General features: G+C 36.9%; 1 protein-coding gene across 1 annotated transcript; it reads left to right on the top strand.

Annotated features, from left to right (window-relative positions):
• The first annotated feature begins 238 nt into the window (after window positions 1–238).
• On the top strand, window positions 239–13,620 carry LOC18443554 (kinase with adenine nucleotide alpha hydrolases-like domain-containing protein). Its single transcript, XM_006853740.4, has 10 exons — window positions 239–391; window positions 2,191–3,276; window positions 5,187–5,341; window positions 5,434–5,528; window positions 6,892–7,970; window positions 9,989–10,149; window positions 11,172–11,248; window positions 11,337–11,484; window positions 12,025–12,174; window positions 13,190–13,620. The coding sequence occupies exons 2-10, from the start codon at window positions 3,084–3,086 to the stop codon at window positions 13,403–13,405; spliced, it is 2,274 nt and encodes a 757-aa protein (XP_006853802.1). The 5' UTR covers window positions 239–391; window positions 2,191–3,083; the 3' UTR covers window positions 13,406–13,620.
• Window positions 13,621–16,767: the final 3,147 nt, after the last annotated feature.

Raw genomic sequence — 16,767 nt, 5'->3', positions numbered from 1 at the left:
CTATTGGAGATACGAGGGACAAATTCGGTTGTTGTCATAGATCTTGGGTTAGGCCTATGCTCGTTATATACTACAAACCGAAGGTTATTTTTGATCGATTCTAGGGTAATAACGCAATATCAGCAACTAATAGGGGTAGTTTAGTCAAAGTTTGAGTTCGAGGGCGGTAAGACGTGCAGAGCTTCTCTGCGTAAAAGGGTGGTGAGACTTAAAGAAGCAGGGGTTGCTTCTAAAACCTGGTTTTCTGTCCATTTATCTTTCTGCATTTCCATTATCTCGAGCTCTGCAATGTCCATTTTTTCACAGTAAAGGAGTGAAAGAGAGGATTTGGAGCTTGAGCTACAATGTGTTGGTTTTTCTGAACCAGAAGAGGTTCATTTCATGAGCTGAGGTTGTGATTTGAATGGTCTAGGGTTTATTTCTCAAATATTTATTGATATTTGTTTTATGACGTTTTATTTTGTATAGTGATGAAAATACAGTGAATTTTGGCTGTTTGGTTTGGTTTTGATGGTTTCTCTGAAGAAGATGAGGTCCTTTTCAGTTGTAGAAGCTCTGGTCCAAAGATTTTTGGAAAGAGTTGTTTAAATGTTTTATTTCGATCAATTTTTGAAGAATGGAGAGATTACAGTGAAACTTTAGGTTTTCATTTGTAATGTAATCGTTTTCATTGCCGGAAAGGTTTGTTTAAGAAGAAGTAACTCGGATACAGAGATTTTTAAGCTGCAATGCTTGTAATAGAAAAACAAAAAACAAAAATTAATTAGTTTTATTTCTTTTTTATTTTCCGTTTTTTTTTATTTGGAATGGATCTCAAAATCTTTGATAATGCATTTTGATCTATGCTGGAAAAGACCCTGTTTAAGAGGTTTGATTTTTCTTCCTTTGTTTTCTTCTTCTTCAAAAGTTTTTTTTAACATTTTGCCAAGGTCTTAAACTAGACCTGGATTTTGTGGTTACTCTGCTTTAAAATTGTTTTTCGTTACATGCATTTAAAATTACAGTACTCAGGCATGTTCTCTTAGTTATTTTAGATTTAGCTACTTAGATGAAGACTCAGCTAATAACTTTCTAGTTCATTAAAACCTCTGTAAATTGTTATTTTTCTTCACTGATTCAAAGGTTTAAAAAATGTTTCTTTGAACATTCTCAGATTAACACTTTCTCTGCTGCTTTTCCTCAGTTCAAACAGTAGGGGGATTTCTTGATTTGGAGACCTTTATCTATGTTTACAAGGTTCTGAAAATTATTCGGTCAAAGATACATGGGATTAGAACCATAACGCTTTTGTTCTTTTGTTAATGTCTTTCTAATGCTTTTATTTAAGGGCTCTGAACTCTATCAGTTTAAAGGTCCCAACCCTTACCCTAAGACATTGATGCTTTTTTGAACCAGAAGATCTTTATTTCATCATGTTTTAAGACTTTTCAACATTTCACTGAAAGTTTTATGGTTGATGTTACGGGTTAGTGTATCGTCTATAGTTTGCTTTATTGGAAGAAGCTTAATTGGTGCTTTACGTAATTTTACTACCTTAATTTAGAAGGTTCTTAAATTTCATTTGTCCAAATATTGCGAGATTAGCCCCCTCTATATCATCATTAAGATCACCTGGATTTTGTATTTATTTATAGTTTTTCAATGAAATTTTCATTTCCCAATTTTGAGGTTCTGAAGCTTTGCATTTTAAATTACTTCTAACCTAGTTTTATTTCACATAAATAATTAAAAGGTTTCTTTCATTAGTTTTTTAATAATATTTAATTATATTTTATTTTCATTTTTAACTATGGTTTCAGATCTGAAAGGTTACAGACCTCAAAGATTCTTTTTTTTTTTACTTGACCTGAAGAGCTTCGTCTTGTCACTTCAGTGCTTTTGAGCATTGGATTTGAAGGTTTTGAACCATTTGGTTTTTATTACCTTATGAAAATTGAAAAGTGGGAAAATGTTTTTTGCTTCAATTTTCAAGCATAATTTTAATCGTAGTCTGAGCTAGTTTTACTCTTCATTTAGAGACCTATTAACCTAAAAATCATTGCTTCCTTGACTCATAGGCACTGTTTTCTTCTCCTTTTTGCCTTTCTTTTGCTTTCTGTCTTTTCATTGTTTTGGCATCTTGTTCTTAGGTTTTGGGTCATTCTCGTAATGATCCTGATGCTAATATGAACTTCATCGTTTCTTGACCAGGCGGTTTATTCATTATTGCCGTTGTTGGGTTTGATTTAGAGCTTCCTAATTCTTTGAATATCTGGAAGCTGAACCCGGAATCTCTGCTTTGATGTTCTACATAAACTGTGGCCGTTATCTCTCGATCTTCAGAGCTTCAGGGGCTATAATGTGTTCATTGAATCATTTTGGCAAAAATATTTATGGGATTCTATTGTAAATATCTCGTTCTTATACAATGGTTTAGCTTTCTGAGGCAAACGATTCAAGGCCATTTTCTTCAATACTGAAGGGCTTAAGAATTTCTGATCGACCTAGTAATCACCGAGTTAAACCCAAACCTCGATTTTACTTTTCCCTGTTATACTTTTGAGGAGCAGAAGGAATTATTGTCAGCTCTACAGTGATTTGATGCTACATTTTGTGAGGTTCTTTCCTATCGACGACTGGGCAAGATACCATGTGATCTGAGAAGAATCTCACGTTATTAAGAGATGATGGCCAGTGATGGGGATGCAACCAAAAGGATACCCACTTTCACAATGGACGTACCCTGCTTGCTTTTGCTTTTCCCCCTCTAAAACAGTGAAGGTTTCGTCCCGTCTGTGACTTCTATTGCAAAACAAAAGACACCCTCTCAAACTCATATGCATCTCATTGCCTTCTTTCCAAAAAGAGAAAAGGAAAAAGATTAAAGTTCTATCCGAAAGGGAATATTAAGTGAATTAAACCTTGGATAGTCCCTGATTTGAGGTTTTCGGTTTATAAATTAATTGTTCTTTGAGCTCATAGAAGGTTCTATAATGCTTATTGTAGCTGAGGTTTAAGTTATATGGGCTTCCTTAAGTGGGGTTCGTGGAATCAGGTGTTTTAAAGAAGAGAAGGGTGAGTAGAGAGAGGAAAGGGTTTATGTAATGAGTTCTTCTAATATTGTGATTCAAAAATGTGGGAGGGTGGAGAACGGATCGGATGTTGCAGAGAAGGTGGTGGTCGCTGTAAAAGCCACCAAGGAGATTCCGAAGACTGCTCTCGTTTGGGCTCTCACTCATGTTGTCCAGCCCGGTGATTGCATAACCCTATTGGTCGTTGTGGCTGGGTCTAGTTCAGGTGGAGTCTCTAAACGTCCTCTTCTTCTTTTTTCTTATTATTCTTTAAAAATTGTTTTTCATTATTGTTGTCAGTAGAGTACTCCTTCGGGCATGACCAGCATCATCCTTATGAGTTATGACAAACATTATTCTCATTTCTCTCATAACTGTTAGGGTGCCTATTAGGTGGGTGCCAATGGCACTGCATGTTTATGTTGGCCCTTGATCGAACTGTGGGGGCCGTGTTATTCCACTTTATTTTACTATTATTAAAAATTTATAATGGATACCATTGATATAGTCCCTCTGATTTTGTTTTTTGTTTCCCCTCCTATTTTTACTTCTTTAATGTCTTATTGTCTTTTTTCTTTTTTGGCTTTGTTCGTTGGCTTCATGGCAGATGAGTGCTGTAATATTTGTTCATTTTGTGGCAGATGTAGTTATTAGGGATTTTGACTCCCTCTTTAGTCCTCGTGATGCATTTGTTAAGTTGTTGATGTGGCTAACGCTTGAGTTAATTTCCTGGTGGGGCTGATATATTCTTTTAGATCTGATGCTATTTTTTGGATGTTGTTCATTTTCCTTTGCAGTAGAAAAAGAAATATGGGAGTCCTTTATAGAATTATGGTAAATATGTTTGGGAATAGATGGAAAAAGATATATGTATTTTTTTAAAATGTAATGCTCCTGTATGGGTCAGAGCTATATTTACTGAGTTTCTATTGTTATTTGTTATTTTCCAAGTCGGGATCCAGTATCCATTCTTGATGATCAATGATGGAGGTTACCTGTATCTTCTTTGAGTGTCTTGGTGGCCTCTTGTACTGTCCATTTTCACTGTCTGTTAACATGAATGATAGGTGGATGCCCAGTAATGTGTATACTCTTCTCTATATTGTTCAATGGCTGGTTTGGAAATATTAGCTAATTCTCTGTTTTTTTTTTTTTTTTTTTTTCTTTTACTTAATTTGTTATCTTGAAAATCATCTTTTGCTCTATAACAGAAAGGAAAAGCCAAAGATTGTCGGCTCATTTATCTTTTCAAATTGTAATTATGACAACGATTGTTTTTTTGTTATTCATTCAAATTATTGTGGCATTTGCGTACCAATTAGACGCTCCACATATAAGATAGAGGTGTATATTTAAGCTCTAGCTTGTTCACTATCAGTATCACAAACTTGAATCTGATCCCCGACTCTGTCATAGTGATAACCGAGTCAAGTCGTCCTAGATTATCAATTTTGAGGAAAGCTCATTCGACTTCCTCAATTTCCGAGAAAAACTTAACTTCTTTTTTTTTTCAATATCGAGGGAAAATCTCGGAGAGCTTTTCAATATTGGAAACTAAAAACATTGAGCTTTTTCCAATATTAGAAAAAGCAAAACAAGGAGAGTTTATCAATCTTGGAAAATAAAAATTATGATGGAAAAAAGTTTATTTGAACCTGGGATCAAGTTTATTTGAACCTGGGCCAGAAGCTTTATTTGAACGTGGGACCAAGTTCAGAAATGTACTGTGTAACCAGCTAAAGTTTTAGATGTTAATTCTTGTGCTTTTAACTTAGTAACTGAAAAACTTGACGAAACAGAATTTTCATTGTAATCCTCACAGAACCATGGATTCGGGCTAATTCAGACGTGTTGCTGTTATTCATTCACATTGAATAACAACCTAGAGCTCAAATATACAATTTTCATTGTAATCCTCACACTCTTCATATTTTTCTCTCTGCTCTTGTCGTTACAGCTCTGGGACATTTTGGTTTGATGTGCAAGTCCTGACTCCTTTCTTTACCACTAAAATTGGGTTCTAACTTTTGGAATACAAATCGTGGCATGCTATCCATCTCTATTTAGATTTTAGTAAATGTCAACCTTGCTACCCATACCTCGTGAATCTGATTGGTGTACTTTATTAATATACAGGTAGAAAGCTATGGGGTTTTCCGAGGTTTGCTGGAGATTGTGCAAGTGGTCATAGGAAGTCTCAGTTGGGAACTACTTCTGAGCAGAAATGTGAGATCACAGATTCCTGTTCACAGATGATTCTTCAGCTTCAAGGTGTTTATGACCCAAACAAGGTAGCTTCTCTATAAATCTAGCTTCGCTAGGCTTTCATAGGTTTTCCTGTTAAAATTTGGATATATACTAATTTTTTATGTGCTTTTGTCAGATAAATGTCAAGATAAAGATTGTATCTGGTTCACCTAGTGGAGCTGTGGCTGCCGAGTCCAAAAAAGCTGGAGCAAACTGGGTGGTATTGGACAAGTAATTGTTCGAATAATAAAGCATCTATCTCAGTTTTTTCCAGACAGTTATAGCTCAGTTTTAATATATTTAGCACATTTTTCTATTAATGAGATGCACATTCAATTAGTCAATTAGAGATGGATGGCATTTTTTTTTCATGAAGCAATGTTCTTTTGATAGTAATTTCTTGTAGCATGAGTTGCATGAAAAATTTAGAATATGAGACTCTTCTAATGGACTATTAAATATGAGACTCTTCTAATAGACTATTACAAATAGAGGGAAAAATTGAACTTTTTGATTGGTTGGTGAACAACATCTGTGCCTGAGAATAACCTGTGAAAGTTGTAGGATGTGAATCAGTTTATTCAATTATTTTCTTTACCCTATTTGACTCATATTACTGGTAATATTCTGCGAAGCACCAATAAGTGCATATTCTTCTTTGGTTAACTAAGGATTGTCTCCAGTATTTTAACCACAAAATAAAGGTCAGTGTTTTAGATTAGGACATGGTTTCTATGAGTCCATGTTGAAATGAGTCACCTCTTTAAAGTCTATTTTTGAGATGGATTTTTGGACTTAATTTTGATGGACATGTAATATGGAGATCATGAATATGAAAAAATAAATAAATTTTAAAAATTAGAAATAATAATTCTATTAAGAAAACATTTGGACCGTTAGTTTCAATTGTTTTTAGATGGACCACCTATTTGCATCTATCCTTAAGATGGATGGTTTATACCTTGGGACTGCATATTGTAGAAATGCGATCCAGCGTGCATGAAACAATTTTCCTTCAGATTATATGGCAAAACTTAATGATACTTATGGCATTCCGTACTGTTTGACATTAACTTTATTTAAATATAAATATGGGCATCAGGGGAAGAAGTGTGAAATTTACAGACTTCTCTAAATAGAAAGTATTTGCACTCCCTGAGCCAAATCATTATATGATAGTTAAAATTCATTGAATACCATTTGAATCATAATTGTGGTCCAGGCTCTCAGCTGGTCGGTTAGTTCATTGAGAGCTCGGCACAACATCCATTGTTCAATTCCCCCACTCTTGTGCTAAGTCCAAAAAAAATCAAGCATTACATTTCGGGGAATGCTTCGGAATGCAACTATTGCACACTGGTATAGTTTACTCTAAAAATTAGCAATCCTGGAAATACTGTTACCGGGAATGAATCCATGTATGTGCATAATACGTCTATACCTAATATAGTTCAGATTGTTATTTTAAGGACTGTTAAAAAAGGTCGCTATCATAGCTGCATTCCAAGTTCCATAATAGCTGAAATGCATAACTTTTGTGTTTATACTTATTATTCCATCATTTATTCATGCACTTACGTTTCTCTCTGCACAGACAACTGAAGAATGAGGAAAAACGTTGCATGGAGGAGTTGCAGTGCAACATTGTGGTCATGAAGCGTTCCCAACCAAAGGTTCTTCGGCTGAACTTGGTAGGATCACCCAAAACTGACCAGCCTAAACCATTACCCACACCTCTAGAACCAGAAGAAGACTCTGAAAATCTTCCCAAAAGTTCCTGCAAACCATCAAATTCTTCAATGCGAGGGCCAGTTGTGACTCCAACGAGCAGTCCAGAGCTAGGAACTCCTTTTACCAGAACTGAAGCTGGTACATCTTCAGTCTCTAGCTCTGACCATGGTACCTCCCCATTCTTTACCTCAGAAATGAGCGGAGGCATAAAGAAAATAGAGCCCAACATCATGAAAGAAAACTGCAGTATAGATGAAACTAGCGAGTCAGGAGAAGAGCCAAATGCCATTTCTGATACTGATAGTGATAATTTAAGCCCCCCTTCAACAAGCTTTGACTTTCAGCCATGGATGTCTGAGATGCTCAGTACCCATCGACCAACTTCTCGACATGGTGAGGAAAATCCAGTGCAAAATCATGGACCTAGTGGGAGAACTCAAACTGCTATGGCAAGAGCCTTGCTAGAAAAATTCTCGAAATTGGATCGAGAAGCGGGAATTGGCCAAAGAAACTATCGGGTTGATACAGAATTCACATCAAATGTCAGAGATGCCATTTCTCTTTCTAGGAATGCACCCCCTGGCCCTCCTCTCTGTTCTATATGCCAACACAAGGCCCCTGTGTTTGGAAAACCACCAAGGTGGTTTAGTTATGCTGAGCTTGAACTTGCGACGGGTGGATTTTCTCAGGCAAACTTCTTGGCTGAAGGTGGTTTTGGATCAGTTCATAGAGGGGTTTTACCTGATGGTCAGGCCGTGGCTGTGAAGCAACATAAGCTGGCTAGCTCTCAAGGTGACTTGGAGTTTTGCTCAGAGGTTGAGGTCTTAAGTTGTGCGCAACACCGAAATGTTGTGATGTTAATTGGATTTTGTGTTGAGGATAGGAGGAGGCTGTTGGTCTATGAATACATCTGCAATGGATCATTGGATTCTCATCTCTATGGTAATGTATCTGTGTAATGCATAAAATTTCCTTCTCTTCTTGAATGACTAACTTATATTAATTTGATAGATAGAGATTGCATAGCATTAGAAGTAGCCATGCTGCATTTGCTTCAAGCTTAGCAACACAGTAAAGTCAAAGTATCTGGGTGGAAAATTTCATGGTGGAATAGTTGAGGTGGCTCCATTGACATCTGATTCCAGAATTTCTGTTATTGCACCCCATGCACATTCATATTTTGTGTATGTGAATGTACATATAAAGGTATTTATGCACATAACATGCATGTGGCGAGGTGTCCTGATTGCTTGCTTCAATTTTTAGCACCATTGGCTATATATTTCACTCTAAATATTGGCTTGGCCATCATAACCTTTCCCTGTCCCCTACTAGGCTGACATTCTTTTCCCGTCCATTAATTTGGTTCTTGTTGTAATCTTCTTTGATAATTAATTTGGGTCTTTGGTATATAATGCCATTCATTTAATAGTTGAGAACATATCAATTAAAGTTTTAAATTACCGTACAAAATCATTAAATGTGCCAATAATCCTATTTGACATTAGGAGTGTTGCTTTTTAACTTTTATTTGACTCAAGTACCTTGTAAAAAAATATAGTAAAAATGAACTAATTGCCTCCGTTCAGGATTGGGAACCTAGAATAAGCTGAGGCCTTTTGGTAATTAACCCTTCTTGAGTGGCTTGAGCCAAATGACAAAAAATGCCCCTAGTTGTAGCCACATAGAACTGCTAAATGTAAAAAATACTGGAACTCACTTTTTTTCATTGTAAATCCTTGCTCCATGTTGCTAAGTCTGAAGAAACCAGGGGTATTTTCATCATTTGCTTGAGCCACTCAAATGGGGCGAAATTATCAATTTCCTGTTTCACTTCGAGATGCCCAATCTTGAGCATGGGCAGTTTGCTCATTTTTATCTTATGTTTTTGAAGAAGTGCTTGAGTGAAATTCAAAAGCAACATTCCTAATGTTAGATATGATGATATTTTTTAAGGTAATTTAATGGTACGCAACCCTCACTTTTTAAACTATGAGTTCATTGGTACAAAACCTGTCTTCTTACTTAATGATTTAGTGCGCATCGTCCAGTGCATAAGTGCACAATGCTTGTCATAAGTGTGGGTAATATTGCTACATTTTGCTCATGAAGTACTACATAAGTGTGCTTAGTACTCAGTCTTGTGTACCGCGCACCACGCATCGCGCACAGCACAAGCCACTCAATGCACACTATTCATGTGCAATGTGTAGCAATGTTGCCTGCACTTAAGACGAGCATTGTACACTTATGCACCGTACGATGTGCACTATGTTCCCCAAAATACATGCTCACGAAGTACTACAGAAGTGCGCTTAATACTCAGTTTTGTGTACTGCACACTGTGCACAAGACTGTCTTGTTGAGTGAAATGAAATTTCAAAAGCAACACTCCTAATGTTAAATATGATGATTTGACAGCTTTAATAATTTTTTAAGGTAATAATGGTACGCAACCTTCACTTTTTAAACTATGAGTTCATTGGTACAAAACCTATCTTCTTACTTACTGATTTAGTGCACATCGTATAGTGCATAAGTGCACAACGCTCGTCATAAGTGTGGATAACATGGCTACATTTTGCACACGAAGTACTACATAAGTGTGCTTACTACTAAGTCTTGTACTGCGCACCACGCATCGCGCACAGCACAAGCCACTTAGTGCACAGTATTCATGCACAATGTGTAGCAATGTTGCCCGTACTTATGATGAGCATTGTGCACTTATGCACCGTACGACGCATACTACGTTCCCCAAAACACATGCGCACGAAGTACCACATAAGTGCGCTTAATACTCAGTCTTGTGTACTACTCACTGTGCACCGTGCACAACACAATCCACTCAATGCGTGCTATTCATGTGCTCTCCTTTCTTAATCTAAGCACTTACTATGGAATGCCATTGCCATTGTGGCTTGAGAACCTGACTGAGATGGTGACTTCTGTGCCTGTAGGGCACAATCGGGAGCCATTGGAATGGGCTGCTCGGCAAAAGATTGCAGTAGGGGCTGCTAGGGGACTTCGGTACCTTCATGAAGAATGTAGAGTTGGTTGTATTGTTCACCGTGATATGAGGCCAAACAATATCCTCATCACCCATGACTTTGAGCCACTGGTATGGCTTCTGTGAACTCATTTCTGGAAATCTTTATAGTACTTTGAGTTTTTACGGATTCTGAATGAGCAATGAATGTCAGAATGCGCTGTGATGCTGATATATGTCCCTCTTCTCTTGCATGTAAACTTTCTGTTTATGACAATATATTTATTGAAAATGAAAAGGAAAAAGCGGATGGTCATAGTGCTTTATGACTGTCCAGCTAGAAATAGGTAGGTGTTTCTTTTCTTAAAACCATAGACCTCTTAGCAGAGTTGCTCTCAGCTAATGTCCTACATTGTTCTTTTGCGTGGTCCATAAAAGCCAAAATTGTCATGTATTACATTTGGTGGATGTCGGGTTTAGTGATCTCCTTGATATGACATAGTGGTTCCAACTGGCTAACATGGTCCCATTCAATTCCTTATTTTACAAAATAGTTCACCTGAATGGGGTTGCTATTTACAGAGTTTATATATATATATATATATATATATATATATATATATTTGAAGATTAACACTTCAAAACGGTATATATTTGAAGATTATCATCAAAAGTGCTTAAATCCCTTAAGGGTTATCGAGCACTATATTTTCAGTAGAAGTTGTTTGGTCATCTTTTTTGAACATCTGTGAGGCTCCTTGACCTGCTATCTTTTCTTCAATTCTTTTTGTTTTTTTTATTTCATAAACAAAATTGTTCTGTTAGGTGGGAGAAAAGGAGGGAGTTTTTGTTTTTGCAACATCTTATGTGTAGGTGGCAGGTTATGATGAATGATTTTGCCACCTCTTCATGTGGGGTCAAATCTCACCCATTTTTACATGCTCAGCGAAAGATAATGACTCCACATACAAGATTTAAAAGAATCTGGTATGTGAAGTCGAAAAACTAAATTTATATATTCAGTAAATGCACTGTTATATACAAATGATGTTATGAATTTGCAGATCTGTTTCATGGATAGATTTTATTGCTGTATTTTCCTGAATGTGTCCCTATTTTCTCTTGTGGTTGACAGTTATCTAATGTCTTTTTAGGTTGGAGATTTCGGCCTTGCAAGGTGGCAGCCAGATGGTGACCTTGGTGTAGAGACTCGAGTAATTGGGACATTTGGGTAATTAGATGGGACTCTCACCCTCTCTCGCTCTCTGTCTCTGTCTTTCTCTGTAAGGGTATTAATTGATTCCCTTCTTGTGATGAAGGTATCTAGCACCAGAGTATGCTCAAAGTGGACAGATCACAGAGAAAGCGGATGTATACTCCTTTGGTGTGGTTCTTGTGGAGCTTGTTACTGGACGCAAAGCTGTTGATATCAACAGGCCTAAAGGCCAGCAATGCCTCACAGAATGGGTATGAAACAAGAAAAACTAGAGAAACTTTAAGAATTCCGATGGAGTTAAACTCTTGTGCTAATGCCCAGTTAGTTCTAACTCTTGTAAAATGATCAGAACTTTCTTATGTGAAAACAACCATCATGTTGTGTGTGTGTGTGTGTTTGAGAGAGAGAGAGAGAGAGAGATTTTGCCTTCCTTTTCTATGCCACTTATATTATTGTAATATGATCAGAACTTTTTTTTTTACTTATATTATTGTAATATTATTGTAATATTATCAGAACTCCTGTAAAATGATCAGAACTTTTTTTTTTTATTCTTATCATTATTAAAATCCCTCTCTTTTATTTACTTAAGGGCCCATCCCCAAAACCCAAGTTTATGTTTGGAAGGCTATTATGTTTCTTGCAAACCCATAGAAGCAGAATGACTTTTGTTTCTCTTCCCAAACTGAAAATGCAATTCATGTTTGCAAAACTCAATATTTACTACAAACTTGTTGACAGTGATTTCCCTTTTACCTTTCTCCTGTCTTCTCGGCTTTTCTTCTAAGCAGGCTCGTCCCCTATTGGAGGAATATGCGGTAGAAGAGCTGGTGGATCCACGACTTGAGAACCGTTATTCTGAACAAGAGGTCTACTGCATGCTTCATGCTGCCTCGTTATGTATTCGGAAAGACCCCTATTCGAGGCCTCGCATGTCTCAGGTTAGAGCTTCTTTATGATCTTTTGAGAAAAGTAAAAAGTCATTGAAGTTATGAATGGTTAAAAATACTACTAATAAAATTCATTCGTCCATCTTTTTTTTTCTTTGAAATTATTGGAGTATGTATAGAAATAAAAAATTTAAAACTAGTAATAAAGAAAATTATAAAAGATGGTCACCTTTTTTGGAGCTAGAGGTTGTATATATGAAAGAATAGAAATTTCTATGGCTGCATGTTTTGGCTTTGTGAAACTTGGACTCATTTGTGCAAGATAAGTTACTGGAGTCGCTGACCTCTCAATGCGCTGGTACCGTGAAGCCGTCCAGGGGCCAAAAAAAAGAAGTGAATCTTTGTTGTTGCATAAATTAGAAAATTTGGTTCCAATATCACCAACTTATGTCAATTTCAATTTTATGATCACTTTTGATCTATGTTTCTTAGGCTAGATATGGCCTACCTACAAGCTTTTCTCTAGAGAGAGAGAGAGAGAGAGAGAGATGTCGAAGTAAGAAAATGTTTGGACTTAGGGGGCCTGTTTGTATCGTGTGGATAAAGCGCTTCGGATGTGTGAAAGCAGCTTTTTGGAGTTTTACCCCAATCCAGAATTTGTCATTATCTTGCAAAATGAGCCACATAGCTGGAATAAAGCACTCCACATCAAAACGCTACACAAAAAGGACACTTTTGTGTCTACCATATCAGCGACTTTTGCGCTATACTACAGGCCCTTAAAGTTTTAGGAAGACCAATATGATAATCTCTTATAACCCTTGTATTTGCTAGTCCTGCCCAAAATACTGGTGAGAATATAGAAAACACAACCAGTGCAGTGAAAACATGTTTTAGAATGGTGGCTCCTATTATAATTATTGTTGTTTCTTATGAGTATTGCTGTTGAAAATCAGGGGCTTCGCATCGATTTTGCACATTGACTATAATAGTAAGTTGTAAAAGGTCTCTGATCATAATCCTAGAAAGAGAAGCTAAACTTTTGACCTTGTTTTTTGGAAATAAGGTGCTTCGGATTCTTGAGGGTGATGTGATTATGGATTCGAACTATGCATCCACGCCTAGTTATGAAACAGCTTCAGTTGGGAGTCGAAGTGGGAGAATGTGGAATGAGCAGCCCCAGTACAGTGGCCCAATACTTAACGACAAGCTCTCTGATGAAGCTTTGAGGGCTGCTTATTGGGAAAGAGAGAAAACAAAGAGAGTCTCATGTGAGGATTAAATGAGCAAGTCTCCTAAGCGTGAGTATAAATAAATTTTTGCATTTGGGTGTATTTATTTGCATTATTAGTGTCTTTTTTGCCAGTATCTGTATATCCCATTGTATGGTTCTCTCTAAAATTTCATTGACACTCAAATTAAACATAGAGCAGAAAAAAGTTCTTGGAGGGCGTGTTGGCAAACACCTTGGCTAAAATGCATCCAAATTGATGAAAATTGCTGCCAATGTACTTGTAAGTGGTATTCTTTCAGTGCGTCTTGTTTGTGTAGGGGTGTCAATGGTCCGGGGCTTTGAGATTGCGTCCGGAGTTCGGCCGGATTCTGGCCATTTGTTGGGCTTCCTTCTGGCTGGGCCCGGCCCCGTTAACAAACGTCCTTTATTTGGGGTGGGATTGAGCCATGCACTGACCAACCCGGCCACGGCTCAAAAGCCCGTACTCTAGAAGTGTCTCATCTCTCTCTCTCTAGCCGGACAGCCTGAGCGCCCTACCTTGCCTCTCTCTCACGCGGGCAATGATGGCTGCTTCTCCCTCTCGGCAAGAAAAAATACCCACAAATCTTCGGCCCTTCAAGAGGCCCCTAGACTTACTCTTTGGAATCTCTGTTCTCTCACTAAAAACCAAACTCATGTCAAATAAAAAGACCTCTCTTCAATAAAAACCCTAGTACAATCATCAAATAAAATATCTTTATCTCACCATCATCAGAGGTTTTTCCAATATCATAGCCTTTATTTCAATTATTTGGGATCGATTATAAAAATTCAAGAATGCCATTCAGCTCTATTAAAAGCCATATTCTCAGTGAGATATTATGTCCCTCAATCTTTTTAAACTATTTTTAACTATGTCGTTTTAGATTTACCTTGTGCTTTTTTTAATCTTTCTAATTTAATGAACTCGTATTTCTTAATAGGTATTGTACTAGGTTGGTGTCATACATGATCAGTCTACTTAAGTCTATTCTATCTTCTTATCGTTTATTAGTACCACATTTAAATTTTTTTGAATCATTCAATTTTAAATTTCTTTTGGTCTTGTCTTATCACTCATCTTTTATCTCAATCACTTAAAAAGATGTAAAATTTACAAAAATCCACTAAAAGGAGATTTTGTAGACAACATGCTCTCAACCAAGTTTTTTTTGGTACTTTTACCCCAAATTGAATTTGTTTTAGCAAGTACCCTTAAGTGAAAAAAAAAGTCCATATTTTTGTTTTTTTTTTGATGAAATACCCGTAGTGCTGGATTGCCTTCATTTTGTGTTGGATCTCTCTTTCCATTAAAGGGCAATTTGCATATGGATGCATTCGTAGGTGTAGAGGTAAGGTACACTTTCAAATGTTATCATGTATATCATTTTGATGTAAAATGTTCTTAGGATTATCTCAAAATCTATTTTTATATCTAATTATAAAATTTTAAATTTCAAAAATGGTTAAAATCAAGTAGATCTATAAACATATCTTGAAAGTGGATGGTGTAGAGAATATGTTGTAAAACGCATTATTTTTGAGATTTAAAATCTTTTTATTTTTCATAGTCATACATCTCAATGTTGAGATGATCAATCAAAGGGTTTTTCAACATTAAAACTACCTTTTTCGATGGATTTTTGAGAGGCATCTAAAGTTCTACAGTATAAGGTTGCATCCTTATATAAGCTTTTTCCTCCAATAAAACTCCTATAAACATCTAGCTCTTCAAATAAGCTAATCCTCTCTCTCCAAACTCAACGCTTTCCCTTCCATCATCACCCATAAAAGCCATAGGAAATATAGAGTTGGCAACGGGCCAGGCTTGGGCTGGTCCTACCTTGGCCTTAGCCGGCTCGATCCTGAACGGGCTAAAGAGGCTGTGCCCCAACTGACCCTAATATCCTCATAGTGAAACTAAGAAAAAAATTAAAGAAAAACTAGAGCACAAAGGGCGGGCTGGGCCTGGTTGGCCCTCCATGGCTTGGCTGCAGCCAGGCCCTAGGGCACCCTTTTGTGGCCCAGGCCGTAATTTCTTTGGGCCTGGCCCATTGCGAGCCTTGAGGAAAGCTCACCATAGCTGTAACTTTCCCTCCCGTCAAAATGTCCTCCAGGAATAATAGCTCCGTTATCGAACTCTATGAGTCACTCTAGAAAATTAAAGCTGCGGAAGAGAGGGAAAGAGGCTAACTTGCAATTGGAAAGGGATTGCAATCTTGAAGCCAGTACAGTGGTGGAAGAAGTTCCCATCTCGGTGACATGAATGTAGGAGAAGAGTGGCGTTAGAGAGACAGATATGTTTGGGTTAAAGGAAAACCCATAAGATTTTCGGACCGGGCTGGGTCAGGCTCGACAAAAATGTTTTCAAGCCAGGTTAGGTCGAGCATGCCCAGATTTGGGGATTTTTTATGGTGCTTTTGCTTCAATGAATATTGCAAGGACTTCAATAGAAAGAACAGAAAAAAAAAGAGAAAGCATCACACTTTTCTTCACCCAAGTTTGGGATGGAAACTATAAGATCTTTGTATTTGTTACATAGAGGTCACAATTACTCTTAACTCATATCATATGACTTGGGGTGGGGTGTATCTCAAAGTTTGAAATTTTTTTTTTTGAATTTTGAGTTTAGTCAATAACACACTAACAAGAGTGTTTGTAACCTCTTTATAACAAAAATAAATGGTCTTTTAAGTGATTGGATAGGCGTAGGGGTGCATGCTTGAAGATGGAGTTTAAGAGAAATTAGAGGTTGGATAATGTTAGGGAATATGCTAAAGGATGGGTTGGAAAAAATAAGTATTAGATCTATCTAGTATATCTCTTCTTCAAGTTTATGTGGGGGTGAAATTTGTGCCACATCTAAGGGTAAATGTCACATCTAGAGTAGACATTGTGCTTAATATGGCAAACTTCATTTCTCTCCATTTCCAAAAGGTTAGACCAAGCAGCCGCCTGTAGCAGGGTGTTTTAAGTTTGAACTTTGATGGATCATCACTTGGTAACCCAGGGGTGGAAGGAGTGGGTGGTATTGTAGCATTAGTGAGAGTATCGTTATTTTCTATTATGCTGGTCTGTGTGATTTTGTATATGCAAATCATGCTGAAATTGCCTCTCTTGTGGAAGGGGTTTTAATTTGGAAAGAAAGCTGCCTGCCTGGGTGATATTTTGATTAGGGTGCGGTTTCGGTAAGGTTGCAACCTTAAACAATCCAATTAAGGTGCACTTCCAAATTTTATTATAACATGTGATTTTGGTATAAAAAAATCTTAGGATTATCTGAAAAATCTATTTTTATATATAATTATAAAATTTTAAACTCAAAAAATGATTAAAATCAAGTAGATCTATAAATATATGACAATCTTGATAATAGATGGTCTAGATAATGT

Source organism: Amborella trichopoda, chromosome 5 (genome assembly GCF_054954075.1).
Source record: "Amborella trichopoda isolate Santa Cruz 75 chromosome 5, AtrichopodaSantaCruz75HAP2 v2.0, whole genome shotgun sequence".
Classification (NCBI taxonomy): Eukaryota; Viridiplantae; Streptophyta; class Magnoliopsida; order Amborellales; family Amborellaceae; genus Amborella; species Amborella trichopoda.
Note: the sequence above shows the minus strand (reverse complement) of the source record. Positions and strands in the feature narration are given on the sequence as shown.